Source organism: Schistocerca cancellata, chromosome 1 (genome assembly GCF_023864275.1).
Source record: "Schistocerca cancellata isolate TAMUIC-IGC-003103 chromosome 1, iqSchCanc2.1, whole genome shotgun sequence".
Classification (NCBI taxonomy): Eukaryota; Metazoa; Arthropoda; class Insecta; order Orthoptera; family Acrididae; genus Schistocerca; species Schistocerca cancellata.
Window position 1 is genome coordinate 222,811,983 of NC_064626.1, and position 24,355 is coordinate 222,836,337.

The window sequence follows — 24,355 nt, forward strand, 5'->3', positions numbered from 1 at the left end:
AGAAGGACCTCCTCGCGCCGAGATGGTCGGGAGGATGTTGTCCAAGCAGTTGGTAGCGGTTTTACTGCCCGGAGCTTGTTTCCTTGGAGGGATGACCAAGCATCCCACCACAACGACACAAGCCTCTTACAGACATCCCCACGAACGTCAGATGACGGGACACAATGGGAGGCTGGCCGAGGCAGGAGGACTGCAGCCCTGGCTGCAGCATCCGCAGCCTCATTCCCAGGCACTCCCACATGTCCGGGAACCCACAGAAAGCTGACAGAACCACCATTATCAGCCAAAGAATGGAGGGACTGCTGTATCCGTTGTATCAAGGGATGGACCGGATAGGGAGCTCCAAGGCTCTGAAGAGCACTGAGTGAGTCAGAGCACAGTACATATGATGAATGGTGGTGGCGGCGGGCATACTGAACGGCCTGATGGAGAGCAAAAAGCTCGGCCGTAAAGCTGGAACACTGGTCGAGGAGCCTGTATTTAAATGTGGCGGCCCCGACGACAAAGGCACAGCCGACACCATCGTCAGTTTTGGAGCCATCGGTGTAAATAAAGGTGTGACCGGCAAGTCGAGCACGAAGTTCGGCAAACCGTGAGCAATAAATTGCAGCCGGAGTACCATCCTTCGGGAGTGAGCTGAGGTCGAGATAAATATGAACCGGAGCCTGGAGCCAAGGTGGTGTCGGGCTCTCACCCTCTCTGAAGGTGGTAGGGAGGGCAAAATCCAATTGGCGAAGCAGGCGACGGAAGCGGACTCCGGGGGGCAGCAGGGCAGACACATACAACCCGTACTGACGGTCGAGAGAATCGGCGAAGAAGGACTTGTAAGAGGGGTGGTCGGGCATAGACGACAGCCGGCAGGCATACCGACACAGCAGTACGTCGCGCCGGTAGGTCAACGGTAACTCGGCAGCTTCAGCATAAAGACTCTCGACAGGACTAGTGTAGAAGGCTCCGGTCGCAAGACGTAACCCCCGATGGTGGATGGAGTTGAGCCGGCGTAAGAGGGACGGCCGAGCGGACGAGTAGACGAAGCTCCCGTAATCCAGCTTCGATCGGACTATGGACCGATACAAGCGAAGCAGGACAGTGCGATCCGCTCCCCAAGATGAACCGCTAAGAACTCTGAGGACATTAAGGGAACGTGTACAACGGGCCGCCAAATAAGAGACGTGTGGAGACCAACACAGTTTCCTGTCCAACGTGAGCCCTAGAAACTTAGTTGTGTCCACGAATCGGAGAACAACGGGACCGAGATGTAAGGATGGCGGAAGGAACGCTTTATATCGCCAAAAGTTGATACAAACCGTCTTTTCTTCAGAGAACCGGAAGCCATTTGCCACGCTCCATGAGTAGAGGCTGTCTAGACAACGCTGAAGGCAGCGCTCCAGGAGGCATGTTCTCTGGGCACTGCAGTAGATCGCGAAGTCATCGACAAAGAGAGAGCCTGAGACATTAGGTGGAATGCAATCCATAATGGGATTGATCGCGATGGCAAAAAGGGCTACGCTCAAGACAGAGCCCTGAGGCACTCCGTTCTCCTGGAGGAAGACGTCGGACAATACGGAGCCCACCCGTACCCTAAACTTTCGTTCCGTTAAAAAGGAATCAATAAAAAGGGGCAGGCGACCGCGTAGGCCCCACCTGTGCATAGTGCGGAGGATACCTCCTCTCCAACAGGTGTCATAAGCCTTCTCCAAGTCGAAGAACACGGCTACCGTTTGGCGCCTTCGCAAAAAGTTGTTCATGATGTATGTCGACAAAGTCACGAGGTGGTCAACAGCGGAGCGGCGGCGACGAAAGCCACATTGGACATTAGTAAGGAGCCGTCGAGATTCAAGAATCCAGACTAACCGAGCATTAACCATGCGCTCCATCACCTTACAGACACAGCTTGTAAGAGAAATGGGGCGGTAACTAGAAGGAAGGTGTCTATCCTTCCCGGGTTTGGGTATAGGAACAACAACGGCGTCACGCCAACGCATGGGGACTTGACCTTCGGTCCAGACGCGATTGTAGGTACGGAGAAGGAAGCTTTTGCCCGCCGGAGAAAGGTGTGCCAGCATCTGAACGTGAATGGCATCCGGCCCCGGAGCAGAGGACCGGGACAGTGCAAGCGCACGTTCGAGTTCCCGCATAGTAAAGGGGGCATTATAGGTTTCCAGATTCAGCGAGTGGAAGGAAGGTCGCCGAGCCTCTTCGGCCTCTTTCCTGGGAAGGAAGGCAGGATGGTAATGGGCGGAGCTTGAAACCTCCTCGAAAAAGCGGCCAAAGGCGTTGGCGACAGCCACCGGATCAACAAGGACCGCATTACCTGAGGTCAGGCCAGGTACCGAGGAGTGGGCCTTAATGCCCGACAGCCGGCGCAGGCTACCCCAAACGACGGAAGAAGGAGTAAAACTGTTAAAGGAGCCGGTGAAAGAGGCCCAACAAGCTTTTTTGCTGTCTTTGATGACTCTACGGCATTGCGCTCGGAGTCGTTTGTATTCAATACAATTCGCCAACGTAGGATGGCGGCGAAAGGTGCGTAAAGCACGTCGTCGAGCACGGATAGCGTCCCTACAAGCCTCGTTCCACCAGGGGACGGAAACGCGACGTGAAGAAGTAGTACGAGGAATGGAACGTTCGGCAGCATGGATGATAACAGCCGAGAGGTATTCGACCTGACTGTCACAACTGGGAAAATCGTGGTCCGGAAAGGTTGCCAGGGATGAGTAAAGTCCCCAGTCAGCTTTCAGTATGTTCCAGCTCGAAGGACGTGGGGATGGGGTGTGGTGCAGGAGACGAACGACACAGGGGAAGTGGTCGCTCGAATAGGTGTCAGAAAGGACATACCACTCGAACCGATGGGCAAGAGTGGTAGAACATATTGAGAGGTCCAAGTGGGAGAAGGTATGAGTGGAGTCCGAGAGGAAAGTCGGGGCGCCGGTATTGAGGCAGACAAGATTGAGATGGTTGAAGACATCTGCCAAGAGTGAGCCTCTTGGACAGGATGCAGGAGAGCCCCAAAGGGGATGATGGGCATTGAAGTCGCCAAACAATAAAAACGGCGGGGGAAGCTGAACGATCAGGTGCATCATGTCAGCCCGACTAACGGCAGACGACGGTGGAGTGTAGATGGTACAAACTGAAAAAGTAAAAGCAGAAAGAGTAATGCGGACAGCTATTGCTTGGAGTGGGGTGGTCAATGGGATGGGATGGTAATAGACGTCGTCCCGAATGAGCAACATGACCCCACCATGAGCTGGGACACCGTCCACAGGGGTAAGGTCATACCGCTCCGAGGTATAGTGGGTAAAGGCAATACGGTCAGTCGGGCGCAACTTGGTTTCCTGTAGTCCAAGGACGAGCGGACAGTGCAGGCGGAGGAGCAGTTGCAATTCCTCCCGATGAGATCGAATACCTCTTATGTTCCAATGAAACAACGCCATCGCTAGTCAAAAAGTTGTGGGAACGAGACGGGGGAAGAGCTGGTCACCTCGACGGCCGCGGAGGGCCAGGTTGCGAGGGAACAACGCTACAACCGACGGGAGGCGGATCCGGTTCCATCGACTGGTCGCCAGCTGCGGCCGCTGTCCCTGGTTGTGTAGGAGGGGCAGCATCATTTGCCGACGAAAGGCCAGCTGAGCGCCTGGCAGCAGAGCGTCCCGGCGAAACTGAGGACGGCCGGGAGCGGCGACTCACGGATGGAGCATCAGTCGAAACGCGCCGGGGTGGAGAGGGGGATAAAGATTTCTTCTTGGAGGCCTTCTTGGAAGGCCGAGGAGGCACAGGGACGGTGGGCTGGACCCGAAGAAGGTCCTCACGCGCGGGGTCCGTTTTGGAACGCCGGACCTCGGAAGCCGGGGTCCGGAACGTTTCCCCGATGGACGCCTGAGAAGAGGATCGCTTCTCAGGCGGCGTGTGGGGGGAAGGAGGAGGAAGAATGGCCCCTGGGGCAGAGGGGGTGGGGGCCACGGGGGAGGATGATTTGGAAGGGAGGGATTTGGGAGGCGGAGGCAGAGCCCCCTGATGGGCGGAGGACGCGGAGGGGGGATAGGAGAGGGGTGAGGATACCGCGGAAGGAGTGGGCACAACTGAGGCAAATGAAGTGGTCAATGGCACGGGATGGAGGCGGTCGTACTTCTTCCTGGCCTCAGAATAAGACAGCCGATCCAAAGTTTTGATTTCTTGTATCTTCTTCTCCTTCTGATATGCGGGGCAGTCTGAGGATCTAGGCGAGTGGACGCCAGGACAATTAACGCACCGAGGTGGTGGGGTGCATGTATGTTCCTCACGAAGAGGACGGCCACAATCGCCACAGAGGGGCTCAGCCTCACACCGTGACGACATGTGCCCAAAGCGCAAACACCTAAAACAGCGCATAGGAGGCGGAACGTAGGGTCGCACGTCACACCGGTAGCACATTACCTTTACCTTCTCTGGGAGAACGTCCCCCTCGAAGGCGAGGATAAAGGCCCCAGTGTCGATGCGACGGTCTTTGGGGCCGCGCTGGACCCGCCGGACGAAATGCACGCCTCGGCGCTCCAGGTTGGCCCTGAGCTCCTCATCAGATTGTAGCAGGAGGTCACGATGAAAAATAACCCCCTGCGTCCTATTGAGTGCCAGATGTGGGACAATGGAGACTGGGATGTCCCCTAGGCGGTCGCACGCCTGGAGCGCCGCCGACTGTGTGGCGGACGTGGTCTTGATAAGTACGGACCCTGAACGCATCTTGCTGAGAGCCTCGATTTCCCCGAAGATGTCCTCAATGTGCTGAACAAAGAACATGGGCTTGGAGGTGGCGAATGTCCCCCCATCGGTCCGAGAACAGACTAAATAGCGGGGGAAGTACTTCGCTCCAAGCCGGCGGGCCTGTCCCTCCTCCCATGGAGTGGCCAAGGGGGAAGGGGCAGGAGAACCAGAACCAGAAACAGTACTTTTTCTTTTAAAAGACTCGGCCGCAGAGCGACCCGATACGTGGTGACGTTTCATCTGCGAAACGTCCGCCCCGATACCACCCACTCCGACCAGGGGCTCTCCCCACGGGCGCCACCCAGCCGCAGCAAGGGCCACCTGGCAGGATGACCATTGCCGGGAGTCCTGATGCCCCAAGGAGACGGGCATCTACTCCTTGGCCGACGTGGGGAGGGTGCAGCTCAGGTATCGGCAGTACGATCCCTGTGTTGTCAGGGGGCTACAACCTAGAGGGTACATGACGACCCCACCACAACGGGCTGGCTACCGTGCTGGATTTCTGGTGCCATGGAAAGTCCATCATGATCGCTGGTGCAGATGGAGACGCACTATGGGCGTAACTGGGACAACCCAAAAGGCGTTTAGGCCCAATTTGAGCAATAGTGGGTATGGTTACAACGCCGGTGCAATGCTGAGTGCCAAGGTCTGAGTGCACTTAGGACCAGTGGTACACCACGTAAGGTGTCCTTCCCCAAAAGGCTCGTACTTCTGTAGAAATTTAGAAAAATGGAGGTCAAACCCCAAGGGGGACCATCACATGGAAGGCCGAAACGGTTGAACTCCTTTTAGTCGCCTCGTACGACAGGCAGGAATACCTCGGGCCTATTCTTACCCCGGACCCGCAGGGGGGGATTCTCTGGCTGAGAAGTGGGGACTGATGCCCTCGACAGTTTGGAGGGGAGGGGCGGAAGCAACAGGGAGGGAAGTGCCCCCCACCATGAAGGGGACAGCTGTAGTCTTACAGCTCTGAAAGCCAAATGGATTTGACTCAACGGATGGGGCTTTAACTGTTCTCGTAGCAGCAGCGTAAGAGGATGTCAGAGGTACACAATGTAGGCAGTCAAATCTCCTCTTAGCCTCAGTGTAGGTCAGTTGGTCCAGGGTCTTGTATTCCACGATTTTTCTTTCCTTCTGGAGAATCCTGCCGTCTGGTGAGCAAGGGGGATGGTGCTCTCCGCAGTTGACAAAGATGGGAGGCGGGGTACATGAAGTATTGGAATGTGCTGGACATCCGCAGTCGCTATGAAGCTGGAAGTATAGTGGGAACATATGACCGAATTTCCAGCACTTAAAGCACCGCATAAGGGGAGGGACATATGGTTGAACGCCACAGTGGGAAACCATCACCTTGACCCTTTTAGGCAATGAACCCTCAAAGGCCAAGATGGAGGCACTGGTAGCAACACTGTTGTCTTTGTCTTTGGGTCCCCTGTAAATGCGTCAGATGAAATGAATACCCCACTGCTCTAGATTGGTGCGGAAATCGTCATCAGAATGCAAGAGGAGGTCGTGATGGAAAATAATCCCCTGGACCATTCTGAGGCTTTTATAGGGAGTGATGGAAACAGGAATATCACCCACCCACTCACAAGCGAGTAACACTCGAGATTGGCCTGGGGATGCTGTCAGAATCAAGACTGCGCCATTTCTCATCTTGGACAGCGCTGTCACTTCCCCAAACTTATCCTCAAGAGGTTCAACAAAAAACTGAGGCTTCATAGGTAGAAAGGAGTTCCGTCCATTCTGCTACAAGACTAAATACCGAGACAAATATGGCTCTGTTGTTTCTGCAGCCCTATATGGTGTAGCAAGGGAGGGGACAATTTAGGGTCATACCTGTCAGCATTGTACTCGATCTTGCCCTTCTTAGAGACTGCTGGCACCTTACTGTCACCAGCAAGAGGTGACTTAGTCTGCTTCATTGTGGGTCATCTGCCCTGATGCCACCCACTCCAATCAGAGGCTCTCCCCATGAGCGCAACCCAGCCACAGCAAAGGCCACCTGGCATGATGGCCATTGCCGGAAATCCTGATGGCCCATGAAGACGGGAATGTACTACTTGGTATACGTCGGGAGTTTACTACTCAGGCATCAGCAGTGTGATCCCTGTGTTGTCAGGGGACTACCACCAAATGGGTACATCATGGCCCCACCACAATGGTCTGGCTACTGTGTTAAATATCGAGTGCAGAGAAATCCAATATTGTCATGGGGGCGAAAGAGCTGCAGGTGGTGATGCAAATCCATGACAACAAGAGGTTCAGTAGATTGAATCTAAGGGCACTATGGACAACTCACGCATCAACTTCCCCATATGGCCCACACTTCCGTAGAATTTGGAAAGTGGCAGGTGAAACCATAAAATGGGATCTGAACTTATAGCGGCGAAAAGTGAGAGATTCCTTTTAGTCACCTCTTATGACAGGTAAGAATACCTCGAGCCTATTCTAATCCCTGGACTCGCGGGGAGGGGAGGGGGGGGGGGGGGAGAGGATACATTAGAAATGAGTGAAATTAAATGAGAAGACGAAGGTGAGTAATTTGTTGATGTATTCGAGGCCATTACATCAACAAATTACTCCGCCAGGGATACAACTTTCTCAAGTCAACCACTGAAATGAGATCATCCCTTGACAAAATTCTCCCCACACCACCCAGAGTTGCCTTTTGTCGCCCCCCTAACCACCATAACAGCCTTGTCAAACCCTAAAATACTCCCAGACCACCTTCTCTACCCAGCCGTTCCTACCCTTGTAACCGACCCCACTGCAAAACCTGCCCCATGCATCCCCCCACAACCACCTACTCCAGCCCCGCCACTGGTAAAACATACACAATTCAAGGCAAGGCCACATGTCAAACAACACGTCATTTATCAACTGACATGCCTGCACTGCACAGCCTTTTACATCGATATGACAACAACTAAACTGGCTGAGCGCATGAACGGACGCAGACGAACTGTCCGCCTAGGAGATGTCCAATACCCAGTAGCAGAGCATGCCCTCCAGCATAATTCTAGGGACCTAGGAACCTGCTACACTGGATGTGATATTTGGCTTCTCCCACCCAACACCAGTCCCTCGGAACTGCGGAGATGGGAACTTGCACTCCAACACATCATTTCATCCCGCCATCCCCCTGGACTGAACCTACATTAAACAACCTCACTCCCATTTACTCTTCAGTCTTCTTCTCTTTCTCTTTCCTTTTTAGCCATTCACGCATCTTTTCATCCTACATAGTTGTGTTTATCTTTATACTATATACCTCTTTACTTCTGTATGCTTCCTCTTTGGTTTGAAGCTGGCACAGTACTTACAGCAGAATATCTTTGGCTTCCCTCTGACAACCATGCCTTCATCCTTGCTACCCTCCCTGTTGCTTCATAACCTGGGTTGTGAGTAACTGAACCCACTTTCCCTTCTTCCCTTTCTTTCCCCTCTCTCCTCCCTGATGAAGGAACAAAGTTCCGAAAGCTAGGAACGTAAATTTTCTGTTCTGTTTTGTGTATCTATCGGCTGTACTGAGCTGAGCTAAGTACTGGCCAGCCCCTCTATCTCTTTGTTAATTTAAATTCATTGTCAGTCTTGGACAGCATACATATTACAAGTGTTCTCTTTATTGTAGAAGTTTTAGACTGAGATTCGTGTATTGTTTGAATTGTAAGAATGGCCACAATATGCACAACTTGATTAGACAGTGAAGTTAAGGAACAAGGTGTCAGTTTCAATACAGAAAATAAAGCTGTGACTAAATTTAAAAATGAACTTTAATTTCTAGAACTTACCTAAGGTCTTCAGGTACAAGACTATACCTAGTTGTGGATATGGAAACACTGGAAGAAGTGATTTGGTTAATTAAAAATAAGCTGTACTCTCTTAAACTTACCAGATCAACAGAATATGAAAGAGAAAAAGGAAGCTGTAGCTGAAACCCTATTTTCTTATTTGAAGTTTATGTGAAAAGAAAAAACCAATAGCCCTTTCAAATACAGTAAAATTTGCTCAATTTGGCACGTGTACAAGTATTTCACTTCTGATACATTCAGTGCACTTTTATATCCTGATTTTTTGTATAAAGCAGATTGTGGCTAACATGGAAAAGGAAAGAAAATCTAAGAACATACGTACTAATTCATTGAATAATGTGGAAAATAGCTTATTCAGTACTACTGTATAGTAGTATAATGCGGTAAAACACAAATTTATCAGATTTTAAGAAACAAGGATAAGATTCGGGACGAATGAATCAAAGGGAACGGGCAGATGATAAGAAAGGCGAAGACCAGAAATGAAGAAATTTACAAAATAGTATGGAATTCATTCGTAAGTGCACAGGCAAAAAGCTTACCTTTATCTGGGCCCATGTTACAGAGTGAGGCTCTGAAAGTCGCTAAATAGGTTGGAATTACGGAGTTTAAGGCATCCACAGGATGGCTGGACAGTTTCTAAGCTAGGCATATCATGTGGAATGAAGGGTGTAGGGAAGCGAAGGATGTGCAGCAAAGTGTAGAAACAGAATGGAAGATAATACTGTCCAACTTAATTGTGAATTATGACCCGAATGACGTGTTCAGTGCCAATGAAATGGGGACTGTTCTACCACACGCTGCCTTCAAAATGGTTAGCAATTCAAGGTGAAAAGTGCATCGCCCGAGGTGAAAAGTGCACTGGCAGAATAATGTCCAAAGAAAGACTCACTGTGCTGTTGTGTGGAAACATGTTAGGTGAAATGGAGAAGCCACTGGTGATTGGAAAGGCAGCAAAACCGCATTGTTTCAAAAAACAGACGTCAGTAAGCTTCCAGTCACATGCCGAAGCAATAAAAAGGCATGGATGATGAGTGGTCTTATAGAAGAATGGCTGGGCTCTTTCAATATCAAAATGGAAAAAGGAAACCGCTAAGTTCTCCTTTTCCTAGACAAGGCAACCTGCTACCTGAAAGTAACGTTATCAGATGTGAAATTGGCTTGGTTCCCTCCAGGTTCAACCAGCCTCAGGTGAGGCACTGTTGGTTCAGACTGTCCCACTCCTCAATGGTGATTTGACGTAGATCCCTCAGAGTGGTTGGAGGGTCACGTCGTCCATAAACAGCCCTTTTCAATCTATCTCAGGCATGTTCGATAAAACCCATCGACCAGGTGGTTATTTATACATTTGAGTGTCATTACTGACACAATCTCTTATTCTTAGGGTTGAAGAAAAATAAAGTGTGTTCGCTCTTGCACAGTCAGTTTCTGTCCTGAATGCCGTAAATTGGATTGGTTTGGCAGTAAAGGAAATAAAACCGGAAACTGTCACCAAATGCTTTAACAAAGCGAGGTTTGGGGGTCAAGAACAAGACGAATCTGTGGCCATCAAAGTTCAAGAAAGTGCAGCAGCAATTGCTGAATTAATGAAAATGCGAAACATTTCATGTAGATGATTACAGTCGAAGTGATGACTTTCTGTCAACTCATTGCATTTTCACTTCAGCAACACATTTAATAGAAGGATGATGGAGAAATAAAGGAAGAAGAAGAGGAGCAAAATGATGTCCCTAGAAAAATAAATATGCCTGAAGAAGCCATTGCACCCATAAATGATGTTATGCAAATTGCAGCACACACAAATTCTCCCAACTTGTTGGAACTATTGTATGGTCCAACAAATTGTCTAGAAAAAGCAATTTTGAACAGGAAATTAAAACAAGTTTCCCTCCTTGATATGTGGCAAAGAAAGGGAATCGTAAAGAAAATAAACATGGGAATAATAAAAAAATCTCTTTCCAAAGTGTGGTAATTCTTTCTCAGAAAGAAAGCTTGATGTAATGAAATTGCCACAGACTCTGGAAACTAATGAAAGTGATTTTGATCCTTCTGTGGTCGAAGAGCTGCTGCTCACTAAGTGCGAGTGTCAAGACCTTTTTCCAAAGGCCTTTGTTATTGTGAAACTAGTTTGGGGTAAAAGGGTGAAGCAAACTTTTCACTTGTATTATTCACAAAGTTGTAACAAAGGAAAAGTTAGGTGAAGTAATGGGGCTTCACCCCACTGACTCAATGAAAACTACATTTGTTCCCAAAGAACATGATGTATTCACTGCCCTATTCTGTTATGTGATTGGCAAGCTGCCTCCACCAAAGCTACATGCTGATGGGCATAGAATTCTGTATAAATTCCCTGGGAGGGTTTTAGTAAAAGAAGCTTAATGTTTTTTATCAGTAAAAGTTTTTGTAGTGTGTTTTAAACAAAGGACTGATAATTATACTCATAGAAATGTTTGTTTCACCTACATTCTAGCTAACCAACATTCTACAAAGCAATCCCTTCACAGAGTCATACTCATACTGCATACCACAGCCATACTGCATGTGTTTTATTATAAATAAATTTGAGGGGTCAATGTAACCCCACATCATGGAGTAACATTGCCCCCTTTCAAATTTTTTTCTACTAATCTATGAGAAATAGAACTACGCAAGGCACTATGTGTGTTTTCATTACAATCATAAAAATCACCATGAATAGAAATTGATACGTGCAAGAAATATTCTACAAAAACATCAAAAAATGGGTCAGTCTTACTCCTGATGACAGTAATATATTCAGGCAATCAAAACAAAATACAGGAGTTGTGGTGTACTGTTTAAATAATGGGGGTGGGGGAGAGGTGAGAAGATAAACTATGTACTGTATAGTGACAGGATGATTCTAATTAAAATTATAACAGAAAAAGTAGATATATCATAGCTATCATACAGGTGCATATGCCAACATCTGGCCATAGTGGCGATGAAACAGAAGAAGGGTACAAACAATTTTAAGTACTGCAATATGTGGATGACAGAGAATCTTATGCTGGACTGGAATGCTGTGAAAAGAGATGAACAAAAAGCTGAAATGACAGGAAGGTGTGGATTAGGAATCAAAAATGTAAGAAGACAGACAAAAACTTTTTGCTTATCATGGAAGAAGAGCTAATGTCACAGATACATTCTTTCAGAATGGGTGAAGAAAATTTTGTATGTGCATAAAACCAGGGGATACAGGACAGTATCAAAATAATAATGACATCAGGGAGTAAAAGAGGAATGAGGCTAGACTGATACTACAGGCCGACACTGATGGTTCTCAGTTTGTTAATTAATTTTCAGCTAGTATGAAGATAGATTCTGGTTTCTTAATTCTGGCAGCAGCTTTAATGTATTAAAGAAGAACTCCCATTGTTGAACAAATCTAACACTGACGGATTAAAATTTAATGTTTTTGTGAATCTATATAATTCCAAATGGATGTAAAATATAGCCAATGGCCTTGCTGCAGTGGTAACACTGGTTTCCATCAGATCACCAAAGCTAAGCACTGTCAGGTTGGGCTAACACTTTGATGGGTGACCATCCAATCTGCCAAGCACTGTACACTCAGCTGTTGCGAGCCAAACTGAGGAGCTACTCGATTGAGTAGTGGCTCCGGTCTCATAAACTGACAAAACAGCTAGGAAAGCGACGCGCTGGCCACACACCTCTCTATATCTGCATCGAGTGATGCCTGTGGGCTGAGGCTGACACAGCGGCCTGTCGGTACCATTAGGCCTCAACAGCCTGTTCGGGTGGAGTTTAGAAAGTAAAATAATTTTCACATGTGTTGTTGCTAGGGCTTTGTCTTTCTCTCTCTCTCTCTCTCTCTCTCTCTCTCTCTCTCTCTCTCTCTCTCTCTCTCTCTCTCTCTCTCTCTCTCTCCCCCCCCCCTCTCCTCTGATTTTTTTACAACCTCTAAAATCTAATGAAGCAAGATTAGCCACATAGAAAAAATATGAATACCGCAACTCTGAAAAAAAAAAAGAAAATTATTGGAAAACATTTACTCTGATGCCTGTCATTTGTGTTCTTCACGTGCTAAATTTCTGATGATCATAGCTGAGCATAATTAGTGTCCAGACTAGGAAAAGGACTAAGACAAGGATGCTGTCTATCACCTACCCTTTTCAACCTCTACTTGGAAAATATGATTGGCCAATGCTCATTAGATGTCAAAGGAGTAGAAATTGGAGGAAGAAGATTAGGGTGTTTGAGGTTTGCTGATGATATGGTCCTTCCAGCCACAGGGGAAAAAAGAATTACAGGATTTAGTGAACACCATTGAAGCTAATGGAAAAAATCATGGAATGAAAATTAACACAAAGAAAATAAAAGTATTGGCACTAGGAGGAAATAAAGAAATAAAAATTATGCTGAACAAGAGAAATATTAGAAAAGGTGCCAAATTTTAAGTATCTTGGAACCAGGATAGACACAGACTGGAAGTGCAGCACAGAAACTAAAACGAGTATAGCAATGGCAAAAAGAGGCATTTTATAAGAAAAAAAAATTTCTGCAGCAGTCTGGACAGAGAGCTGAGAAAAAAACTCATAAAATGTTTTGTATGGCATGTTCTACTGTACAACACTGAAACACGGACTTTGAGGAAGAAAGACAGAGAAAGGCTGGAGGCTTTTGAGATGTGGACATGGCAGAGGATGGAAAGAATAAGTTGGATGGACATAGTAAAAAATGAAGAGGTACTGAGAAGAAGGGGAGAGAAAAGACAGTTACCAGATGTAATAAAAAGGAGAAAAAGAAATTAGACTGGGCCTATATGAAGAAAGAAGGGCAAACTGATAAGAACAGTTTTAGAAGGTTATGTACAAGGGAAAAGGGAGAGAGGAAGGAAGAGATTTCAGATACTGGATGACGTGATGGACGGTACAACCCACAGCAGCCTTAAGAAGGAAGCAATGGATCACAGATGATGATAATGATGATGATGGTGTCCAGAATCAAAATCTTGTAAAAATAACAAGAGCAGTGATAGAAGATTATTTGCAATGCAGTACGAGCTGTAAACAAAAATAAATTGCAGATTTAAAGTAAAACCTGAGATGTGGGAAGCAAATAAATTAAAAAAAAAACACCGAGCAACAAAGAATACTAATAAGAAAGCATTCTGGAAAACAAAAACTACACACCAATTTAACCTCGTCCAAGAAGCAAGGGATTCTTATAATGGAAACAATATTATATTGAAGAGCTGTATTATGAGCCACAAAAATTAAACAAGAATTTGAGAAAGTATGAAATGCTTTAAAAAAGTAAGTAGTGGTTTGATAACATGCCAGGTGGAAAATTTGATTGTAAAACTTTTACTAACCCAGAATATTTTAAGAAAAGTATCATGCTAATTGATTTCAAAAAGTAACAAGGTAACTCAGCTACATGTAAAGGTCACTGGACTTCGAGCATTTAGCTCACACTTCAAAAGTATGAATATTAATAATAAACAGCAAAAGTTACATAGTTACTGCAAACCTCTAGAAAGCAGTTGACATTCTCAACTGGAACCTACTAATGGAAAATCTAAGCATCATTAAACTAGTCTATAGAGACAGAGTAATAATTAAAGAACTATAGAAAGAACAGTGACAAGGCCTAGTAAAGGTAATAACTACACAAATACACAAAAAATTTTAGAATACTTAAAGGTGTCGGACATGGTCGCAGACTCCATCCCTTTTCGACATCTACACAGAACTTAACAATAAACGAGTGTCTGGATACTGTGCAGGTATCAGAATGAAATGGAGGAAAAATACAGATTCTTATGTTTACAGATGACATAACTGTCATAGCTCCAGGTGAAAGAAATCATGAAAAATAATTTTAGATCCCTTGGATATCACTACTATGGGATGAGTACGAAATGGAAATTAACTCAAAAAAGATAGAACTACCTATGTACTCTAAGGAACCAGAAGACACAAACATACAATAAGTAAGAGAAATATTCAGGATGTAAGATCAGTAAAGATAGAAGAACCAAATACGACCAAGATTTACAGAAGCAAAAATTAAGTTCATGAATAAAAGAAAAATGCTTTGCTCAGAGAGCATATATATTGGAGTAACGAAAAAGGTGGTTTTGAGCTGCATGGGGAGCGTAACACTGAATCGATGTGAGATATGGACACTAGGCAAAAATTAAGGAAATCTCTTCACACATGTGTGATATGGTGCTGAAGAAAATTTATAAAACGTGAAGTGGACAGATAAAAAATTTTAAAAAATCAGCAACTCCTGCAAAGAACTGGCGAAGAAAGGACATTTGGGAGACCAACAGAGCGAAGTAGACATGAATGTACTGGTCACACAATACGACTCAACTAGTTCCTTGTCAATGTCTTTGGAGAAATGCTACAAGGGAAGGTATTCCAAGGAAGATAGCGCCTGGCACTTTTGTTGCACGAGGGTTTAACTATGCAGAAGCGAACGAATTTGGTTCCAATGGATCCAGAAGCTGAGCTACCAACCAATCGAAAGATTAAGAATTCTAGATTCAAACCCTTGATAAAATTAAGCAAAACTCATTATCTTAAGCAATGGCTCACTACTACATTAAAATAATAAACCGCAAGCAATGACTTAAGTAAGCTGTGCCGCCGCGATGTACTATTTTTAGACATTTTATTGCAACAAATTGACCAAAAACGATGAGATTTTATCATCCACAGAGAATGGCATGTCATCAAAGTAAAGTTTCAATTAGAAACTGAATATGCTTTATCTTTAATTAAATCACTCACCGCATCAATATCAGCTGGACGCATTTTGTTCCTTTCATCGTCATCTATACCGTCAGAAACACCATTCGTCTGAGGTTCAGTCGGAGGGGTTTGCTCGGATTGACTGGTGTCTGCCATTGTGGGCTGATGAGTTCACTCTGAAAAATAAAAATAATACCCATAGAAAAAAAAGCACAAAATTTACCGAACATTGCATTCTAGCAAAATGTCACAAATATCATTATTGTATCCTCAATGCAGACTTCGTAAGGATGCTGCGCGGTCACTGCCGCGATGAGAGTTTTCTGTTTTCCTTACTTATTTCCGTCTGATACCATGATTTCAGCTAACTTGTATTATGCCAGCGGTTCACACTCTACCAGTCCCACACGCCTGCTAGGAACTCTAAGAGTCAGGTCTCAATAATACGTCTTCTGTAACAATCAAACTTAACGTCCACTTTCGGTTTGAATTCTAACGATTCTTTTAAACAGGTTTTCGTCGTGAATTGACAAAAACTTGTTTCATCATCTAACTAAATATCTACACAGTGGAATGTTCTCTCAATGCAACGTGACAGAGATTGGTCCACGGAACGCTTTGTCTGATAATGTGTTAACTGCTCAACAAATCACGAAAACACATTAGTCCAACAGACATTTTTTTCCATTATTTACGTTTAGTATTAGCGACAAGTATCCTGGGATGGGGACTGAACTAGCGCCCATCCAGTCCTGTCGGTACCCATTTCGATATGGAAGGCGGCAAAAAATAAGTTATAACCAAGCCATGCTTGTTTTCCCGGTTTCATAAATTCCACCAGTCACCAATTAGTTGCGTCCTATCAAATAATAGGCGAAACAGATCGATGACAGAAAACGAATCCAGTGACAACGTTTCCTCCACAACCATTTATGTTGTCACAATTGGTTTCACACTTATTTCAGTCTCCTCACTGAATCATGTATCTGTCCTATGCAAGAATAAAAACGCCTTCCGCACTTCCGCGCAGCAGCAGAAGTTAGGAGAGTAATAACGTTCTTTTTAAATGAGATGCCAAAACGGTATAGAAATAATATTCCTGTGCTACAGTGCCACTCTAGTGACAATAGCGTCACAGGGATATTTCCACCCTGGCGCTTCCTAGGCCACGGAGGCGGATTCGTCATATTTAATAATTCAGAAATTATCATGTAGAAAGTAAACTATCTTGTGTGTTCGAAAACACTCGGCATCATGTACGGTATGATGTGGTTACTTTGAAAAAAAAGTTTAAAAATCGATAATTATGATCCTATGAAAATGTGATACTTTGCTTCGTTTCTTGCAGCGTGTTTTAACGCAAAACCTGCAAACAGCAACGGCATGAATTTAGATGCTTTTTTCTGACATTTACCGATCAGAACCAGGATAGCACGGCATTTAAAACGTTATACATGTTGTTTCCTTACACTGATCGTGAACTTACGAATTTCACACCATCTGCCTGCTGACACTGTCCTGAGTGTTCAGTAAATTAATAATGCAACACTTTTTTTCTGAAAGCATATTTGTTTTATTCAGGATTCGAATACCCCATAGGGATGCTATCCTCTTTCTTTTGTATATTGATGACTTGAATGACACTGCCCACGCCAAACAGAAAACTTTATTTGCAGATGATACCAGTATTTTGATTACAGGGTCAGACCAAAAAAAGCTTCAATTAACTACAGATGCATCATTGCTGGAGCTAACACACTGGTTTGAAAAAAAAATAAATAAACTTATAATTGTTGTTGTTGTTGTTGTGGTCTTCAGTCCTTAGACTGGTTTGATGCAGCTCTCCATGCTACTCTATCCTGTGCGAGCTTCTTCATCTCCCAGTACCTACTGCAACCTACATCCTTCTGAATCTGCTTAGTGTATTCATCTCTTGGTCTCCCCCTACGATTTTTACCCTCCACGCTGCCCTCCAATACTAAATTGGTGATCCCTTGATGCCTCAGAACATGTCCTACCAACCGATCCCTTCTTCTGGTCAAGTTGTGCCACAAACTTCTCTTCTCCCCAATCCTATTCAATACTTCCTCATTAGTTACGTGATCTACCCATCTAATCTTCAGCATTCTTCTGTAGCACCACATTTCAAAAGCTTCTATTCTCTTCTTGTCCAAACTATTTACCGTCCATGTTTCACTTCCATACATGGCTACACTCCATACAAATACTTTCAGAAACAACTTCCTGACACTTAAATCTATACTCGATGTTAACAAATTTCTCTTCTTCAGAAACGCTTTCCTTGCCATTGCTAGTCTACATTTAATATCCTCTCTACTTCGACCATCATCGGTTATTTTGCTCCCCAAATAGCAAAACTCCTTTACTACTTTAAGTGTCTCATTTTCTAATCTAATTCCCTCAGCATCACCCGACTTAATTCGACTACATTCCATTATCCTTGTTTTGCTTTTGTTGATGTTCATCTTATATCCTCCCTTCAAAACACCATCCATTCCATTCAACTGCTCTTCCAAGTCCTTTGCTGTCTCTGACAGAATTACAATGTCATCGGCGAACCTTAAAGTTTTTATTTCTTCTCCATGGATTTTAATACCTACTCCAAATTTTTCTTTTGTTTCCTTTACTGCTTGCTCGATATAAAGATTGAATAACATCGGGGAGAGACTACAACCCTGTCTTACTCCCTTCCCAACCACTGCTTCCCTTTCATGTCCTCGACTCTTATAACTGCCATCTGGTTTCTGTACAAATTGTATATAGCCTTTCGCTCCCTGTATTTTACCCCTGCCACCTTTAGAATTTGAAATAGAGTATTCCAGTCAACATTGTCAAAAGCTTTCTCTAAGTCTACAAATGCTAGAAACGTAGGTTTGCCTTTCCTTAATCTTTCTTCTAAGATTAGTCGTAAGGTCAGTATTGCCTCACGTGTTCCAGTATTTCTACGGAATCCAAACTGATCTTCCCCGAGGTCGGCTTCTACTAGTTTTTCCATTCGTCTGTAAAGAATTTGTGTTAGTACTTTGCAGCTGTGGCTTATTAAGCTGATTGTCCGGTAATTTTCACATCTGTCAACACCTGCTTTCTTTGGGATTGGAATTATTATATTCTTCTTGAAGTCTGAGGGTATTTCGCCTGTTTCATACATCTTGCTCACCAGATGGTAGAGTTTTGTCAGGACTGGCTCTCCCAAGGCCGTCAGTAGTTCCAATGGAATGTTGTCTATTCCGGGGGCCTTGTTTCGACTCAGGTCTTTCAGTGCTCTGTCAAACTCTTCATGCAGTATCGTATCTCCCATTTCATCTTCATCTACATACTCTTCCCTTTCCATAATATTGTCCTCAAGTGCATCGCCCTTGTATAGACCCTCTATATACTCCTTCCACCTTTCTGCTTTCCCTTCTTTGCTTAGAACTGGGTTTCCATCTGAGCTCTTGATGTTCATACAAGTGGTTCTCTTATCTCCAAAGGTCTCTTTAATTTTCCTGTAGGCAGTATCTATCTTACCCCTAGTGAGATAAGCCTCTACATCCTTACATTTGTCCTCTAGCCATCCCTGCTTAGCCATTTTGCACTTCCTGTCGATCTCATTTTTGAGACGTTTGTATTCTTTTTTGCCTGCTTCATTTACTGCATTTATAATTAACTTATAATTAACACTGGGAAAACGGTGGCCATGAACTTTCATATATCCCACTATGAACAAAATGAACACGCATTGGAAATTATCAACAAAATTGTAAAATTAGTTGATGTTAAGTTCATAGAAATATATCTGCAGAGTGATCTCAAGTGGAACACACACATTAAAGCTCTTACAACAAAGCTATCATCAATCTATTACATGCTACGGATACTAAGCACGAGCTTTAATAGAGAAATAGTAATACAGGCATATCACGCACATTTCCAATCAGCAATCCGATATTGAATAATATTTTGGGGGAATGCAACCTGTAGTCAATAAGTTTTCAAAACCCAGAAACGAGCTATCAGAATCATCTGCAACATAAAGAGGCAAGGTTCATGTTGCTCTCTTTTTCCTGCTCTAAAGATACTGAACCTTCCACGCCTATATAAACAATAGTCTTTGTAAGAGAATATTTAAGAACCTCCAATGCCTATCAGCTGAACAGTTCTGTGCACAATCACACAACAAGAAATGGCAATAACATTCATGTCTCATATGCCAGAACATCACCTATACCAGAAGAGTATCCTTCATAGAGGCACACAATTTTGTGTGTGTGTGTGTGTGTGTGTGTGTGTGTGTGTGTGTGTGTGTGTGTGTGTGTGTGTGTGTGTGTAATTTTTAACTTTCTGTACCATTTATTGACCTATCCTATATTTGTACAAGATGTCACAGGACCTAAACTAAAAAAAAATAAATATTGCCCATTGTTTTGCCTACAAACCCGTATTTTTCAACTAATCTTCGTTCAATGTAACGGCCTTACGCTACCTTCCTGGAAGGGCTCGTATGCCCACATGGTACCACTCTGCAGGTCGACGTAGGAGACAACGTCTTGCTGCATCAATAACCTCCCCATCATCACGCACTGGCTGTTATCAGTCTGTCCCTCGTAAGAAGAGTGTCCGCACGTTCCAACATTGCAGGAGTCATAGCTGTGTGCGACCGGTAGGCACGTGGGAGATTCGACAGGTTTGCGCAACCTTGTTGCGATGATAATAGATACCTCGCCCAACGACTCACCATGCTTTTGTTCACTGCCATGTGTGTGTGGACATTCAGCAAGCGCTCAGTGACAGCTCCGCTTGGAACGCACCTACATTACATATGTCATTTTGAAGGCTACACATTAGTACTACTTACAGCGACTTCGTGAAACTGTAGGGACCGATGCGTAAATTCCACGACGACCAGCAACTATTTTCAGCCGAAAATGTGTGTTGCGTGACTTACTGAACGCCCCACGTATTTTTCTGTTACTGCAAGCGTTAGTGATACTCGATGGCAGTCTTTTCACCTCATTATTTACGAGTGGTAAGAGTAAGGGAAATACAGAGCAGGGTGTTGATCAGGCACTCCTTGGAGAAGAATGTGAATATATTGCCACCTTGCGTCACAAAAACGGAATAGTTAGGCTGCACTAAACGATCACTAACACGATCTAGGAAATCTAGGAAGTTCTACAGCGCTAAAAAAATAATATTAAACTCACGTAATGCGCCTGATGTTCAAACTGTTCCACGGAATTTGTCCTGAGGTCCGTTATTTCAGAAGTGGTGTTGGTAGGATACAAATTTTACACCCGTGAGCATTTGTGACCGTGCATACATATCAATCTTGAATAGAAATAAGTTCCGTCTTTTAGGGTTGCTTGAAACCATTTTGAACTGTGAAGTCATCCCGCATACCAAGGAATGTTAATGAAACGTATTCCAAACTTTGAACCAAGCTCCCAGTTTAGTTTTCCACTAGGTAATACAATTGTAGGGCAATATTAACTATTACAAAAATAGAAAATGTTAGTGTTTCAAGGCGCTTGACGTTAGCTCACATGGTAAAAAGTCACGTGTAAGTAGTAACGCTGTAGAAACGTTTTTGGAAAGCTACAAAAATAATTAGCTGTAGAATTATTGCTTCTGTACTAGAAAGTTTGAGGGATCTAAGAACGTAGCGATTTCTTTTCACACGCGGCAGCAGCTGTGACGCTGTAAATTGCTTCATACCGTTGAATACTAAACAAACGTGGGGACTTCATACAGTCCCAGATCGTGTTGTTTTTACGTTCTTTTTTTTACGGTGCAAGATGAAATTAAATCCAAATAATTCTCTGATGAGTGCCTGATCTACATCTTGCTCTGGTTCTGTGAGTAGTGATGCGTCTTATCTGCATATTATTTCCCTTATGTTTATCAATTGCACATAATGAGGTGCAAGGACTTCCACGGAGCATCCTAGAATCATACAGTAATCTCTAACCTCAGGTCAATGCCAGCAGGCAGGGAATGAGAGGTTCGGTAATTCATGATGAGTATAAGGAAACAATCTAATGCAATGGTCGTCAAATTGTTTTGCTCAAGAGCCAATATTGACATTGTGAGACACCTTAGGACACGAAAGTTAGGTGGGTGGCAGAGAGAGAGAGAGAGAGAGAGAGAGAGAGAGAGGGAGAGATTTTGGGGGGGGGGGGGGGAGCGAAGGTTGAGGGAGGGAGTGTAAAGTGACCTCTCAAAGGGAAATTGCAATTTCACGAAACCATGGTTATTGATAGAAGCTTACCAACTACAAATTTTGAAGCTACATATAAGGTATCACACTACATACTTTTAAGTGAAAAAGAAAATAATATATAAGAACTACTTGCATCTTCTTCTAGGCTTACACAGTGACCGTCTTTCCGTACCTAAGCGGATAACGTGACCAGTGCCATCGCAACAAGATCCCATGTTTGTTTTTCTGATATCCTGAAATATTTTCCAGCATCTTGATGCCTTGCTATCTGAAAGAATACCAAGCGATTGCAGCAGACCCTTTTCAATCATACTTTTTTACTGGACCAAATATAACAGAACACAGCCAGTTTTAAATAATATGAGAACTAATTAAAATTTGTCACAAAGGGATAGAAAGGCGGATGATAACTTTTGTGTATAAAAGGGTTTAGAAGTCAGTTGTATAACGCGTGTTTTTTGGAGGTAACTATCTCAGCAGCACTGTTCAGGCAAGAAATATACAGTGGCTACTTTTCCCGTCCTGGCGATTTTACCACTTCTCCTACCGACCTTACTATAAATCGGTAACCTAAACACATTTGTATGTTATTAATTAACATAACAGTAACTGCAATACGAGACACGATCACAAACTTTTACTAAATGTTTGAATGTCACTTTTCTTCCATTCATTGCAATGCATAACAACAGCCTTCATTTCATATCATATTATTTGCTACCAACATGTGGTGATGTACCACATTTGAAGATGATGAGTCCATGTTACTTTCGTTTGATATTTATGCCATAGCAGCTAATCGGTACGAGCTGCGCACGTTCATGAGTTGTCAGCACTGAAAGACAAACAATAAAATATTCCCGTTCTGACTTCTATTAAACCTGCAGTGGTCACACTATTTACTACTCTGCCTCTGAAGCAAGCGGCGAAGTTTAGTTAACTCTTGCTCGACTTCGCCAACGTCAGTTAAAATTAAATGCATCTTAAAATATCAGTGTGTCTACAAGTATATTAATTTGTTATTGAGAAAGAAAAATAAGCCGTTAACGTTGTTTGACGTTTTTGGAATCTGCTATCGTTAAAACTGACTGCGAGAAACAAAGCAAACAACATAGTTTCATAATTATCATTTTTTAAAGGACCTTTTTTCAAAACAGTGCATTATATATAGCCTATGAAACACCGAGTGTATTTGAAAACACAAAACACGTTAGTTTCTCCATGATTATTTCTAAATTATTAAATAGAATAAATCGCCTCCATAGCCGACGAAACGCACAGACTCAGAATATCCATGTGATGGATATTGGCTGGCAAAATCCGCCGCTTGTCAAGATAGGCTTGGGCCTACCTCGATTGTAGCAAAGTAAACATTACATTTAATAAACTGTGCATTACACGACCTATTGTAACCAACCAATCGTTGAGAGAGCCACGTAGTTGAACGATCATCATCGTGTGGTGCAGCAGCGGACTGGTAGTATCACCAGTGAGCCGCGAAGGAAACAGTGGTATGAAATAATGAGCAGATGCTACACACACACACACACACACACACACACACACACACACACACACACACAAAGGGGGAGGAGAGAGATGGGGAGGGAGGGAGGGAGGGAGGGAGGGAGAGGGGGGGGGGGAGAGAGAGAGAGAGAGAGAGAGAGAGAGAGAGAGAGAGAGAGAGAGAGAGAGAGAGAGGGGGGGGGGGGGTCGATCCACGAACCTCCCTATTTGACGCTGATAGCTGGTACAGCGAAAGGCAATTTCGCAAGTTTGCAGCATTGAAATCGATATCCACACTCAATCACTATTCGTAAATTATGTGGTTTTATTAACGAATGAAAGACAACTAGCATTTACATCGAAATGACAAGGCAATCATTCGCTAGTCAATTGTTTTTTGTGGCAATGAAATGAGCGTATAAATAATTGCTCTTTACTCTGAATTGTATCAGCAGATGTGAAATACATGTGCGCGCACACGCCCATTTCTCTCACTCTGCTATCTTTCCTTGTTTTCTTCAGAAGGAGCAAGCTGCGTTCGAAAGTGACGTGATTTGTGTGTTGGTTCCACTAAGAAGAACCCAAGTCTCCAGTTCCTTTGTTGCGCTTTAGAGAATTAGAGAATCCACCTATGATTCTCTAAATCGCCTCTCTAAGTTTTTTGACAACTCTTCAGTGCTATTTTGCTTTTACCCTAAAAATAACTTAACTGTAGTCCTAACAGATTGAGATAATTAGTACAAATTACTGAAAATGCGTTGCAGTGAGTTCTTAGCGTGGTACCACGTGCTCTTGTTTCTTCCCGTTCCAATCGCGTATGGAACGACGAAAGAAAGACTGCTTCAATGCGCCCCCCCCCCCCCCTCTCTCTCTCTCTCTCTCTCTCTCTCTCTCTCTCTCTCTCTCTCTGTGTGTGTGTGTGTGTGTGTGTGTGTGTGTGTGTGTATTACAGTAGCCTAACCTTCTCTTTATGACCACTTACAGGAGCGAAAAGCAGACGGGTAAAGAATATGTTTGGATTCTTCACTTATACCGATACTTGAAATTTCGTAAGCGGTCTTTTGCAGAATAATGAGTATCTATTTTCAAAACCCTGCCAACTTAGTTGGTTTTATTTTTATAGTATTTCCTGAATGCTTTCCCAAGAGTCTAACAAACTTACACACATTCAATATCTCCTGTTTCTGCTATCTGGTATCTGGTATAGCCCTTACATACGAGCACTTTGTGTCCTTAACGAGTCTACCGCAATACTGATGTTTAGGACCTTGAAAAGGAACATCTAACATTTTAGAAAATAATTACTTAAATTTTTTATATTACACTTTTTTTTT

General features: G+C 44.0%; 1 protein-coding gene across 7 annotated transcripts in view; it reads right to left on the minus strand.

Annotated features, from left to right (window-relative positions):
- LOC126169536 (protein hu-li tai shao) overlaps positions 1 to 24,355 on the minus strand; it is a 425,484-nt gene that overhangs the window by 130,505 nt on the left and 270,624 nt on the right. For all 7 annotated transcript variants that reach the window (XM_049920650.1, XM_049920651.1, XM_049920652.1 and 4 more), the window contains exon 3: positions 15,335 to 15,471. In XM_049920650.1, coding sequence (XP_049776607.1) covers positions 15,335 to 15,451 — 117 coding nt within the window. In that variant the 5' untranslated portion in view covers positions 15,452 to 15,471. The remainder of the gene's footprint in view (positions 1 to 15,334; positions 15,472 to 24,355) is intronic.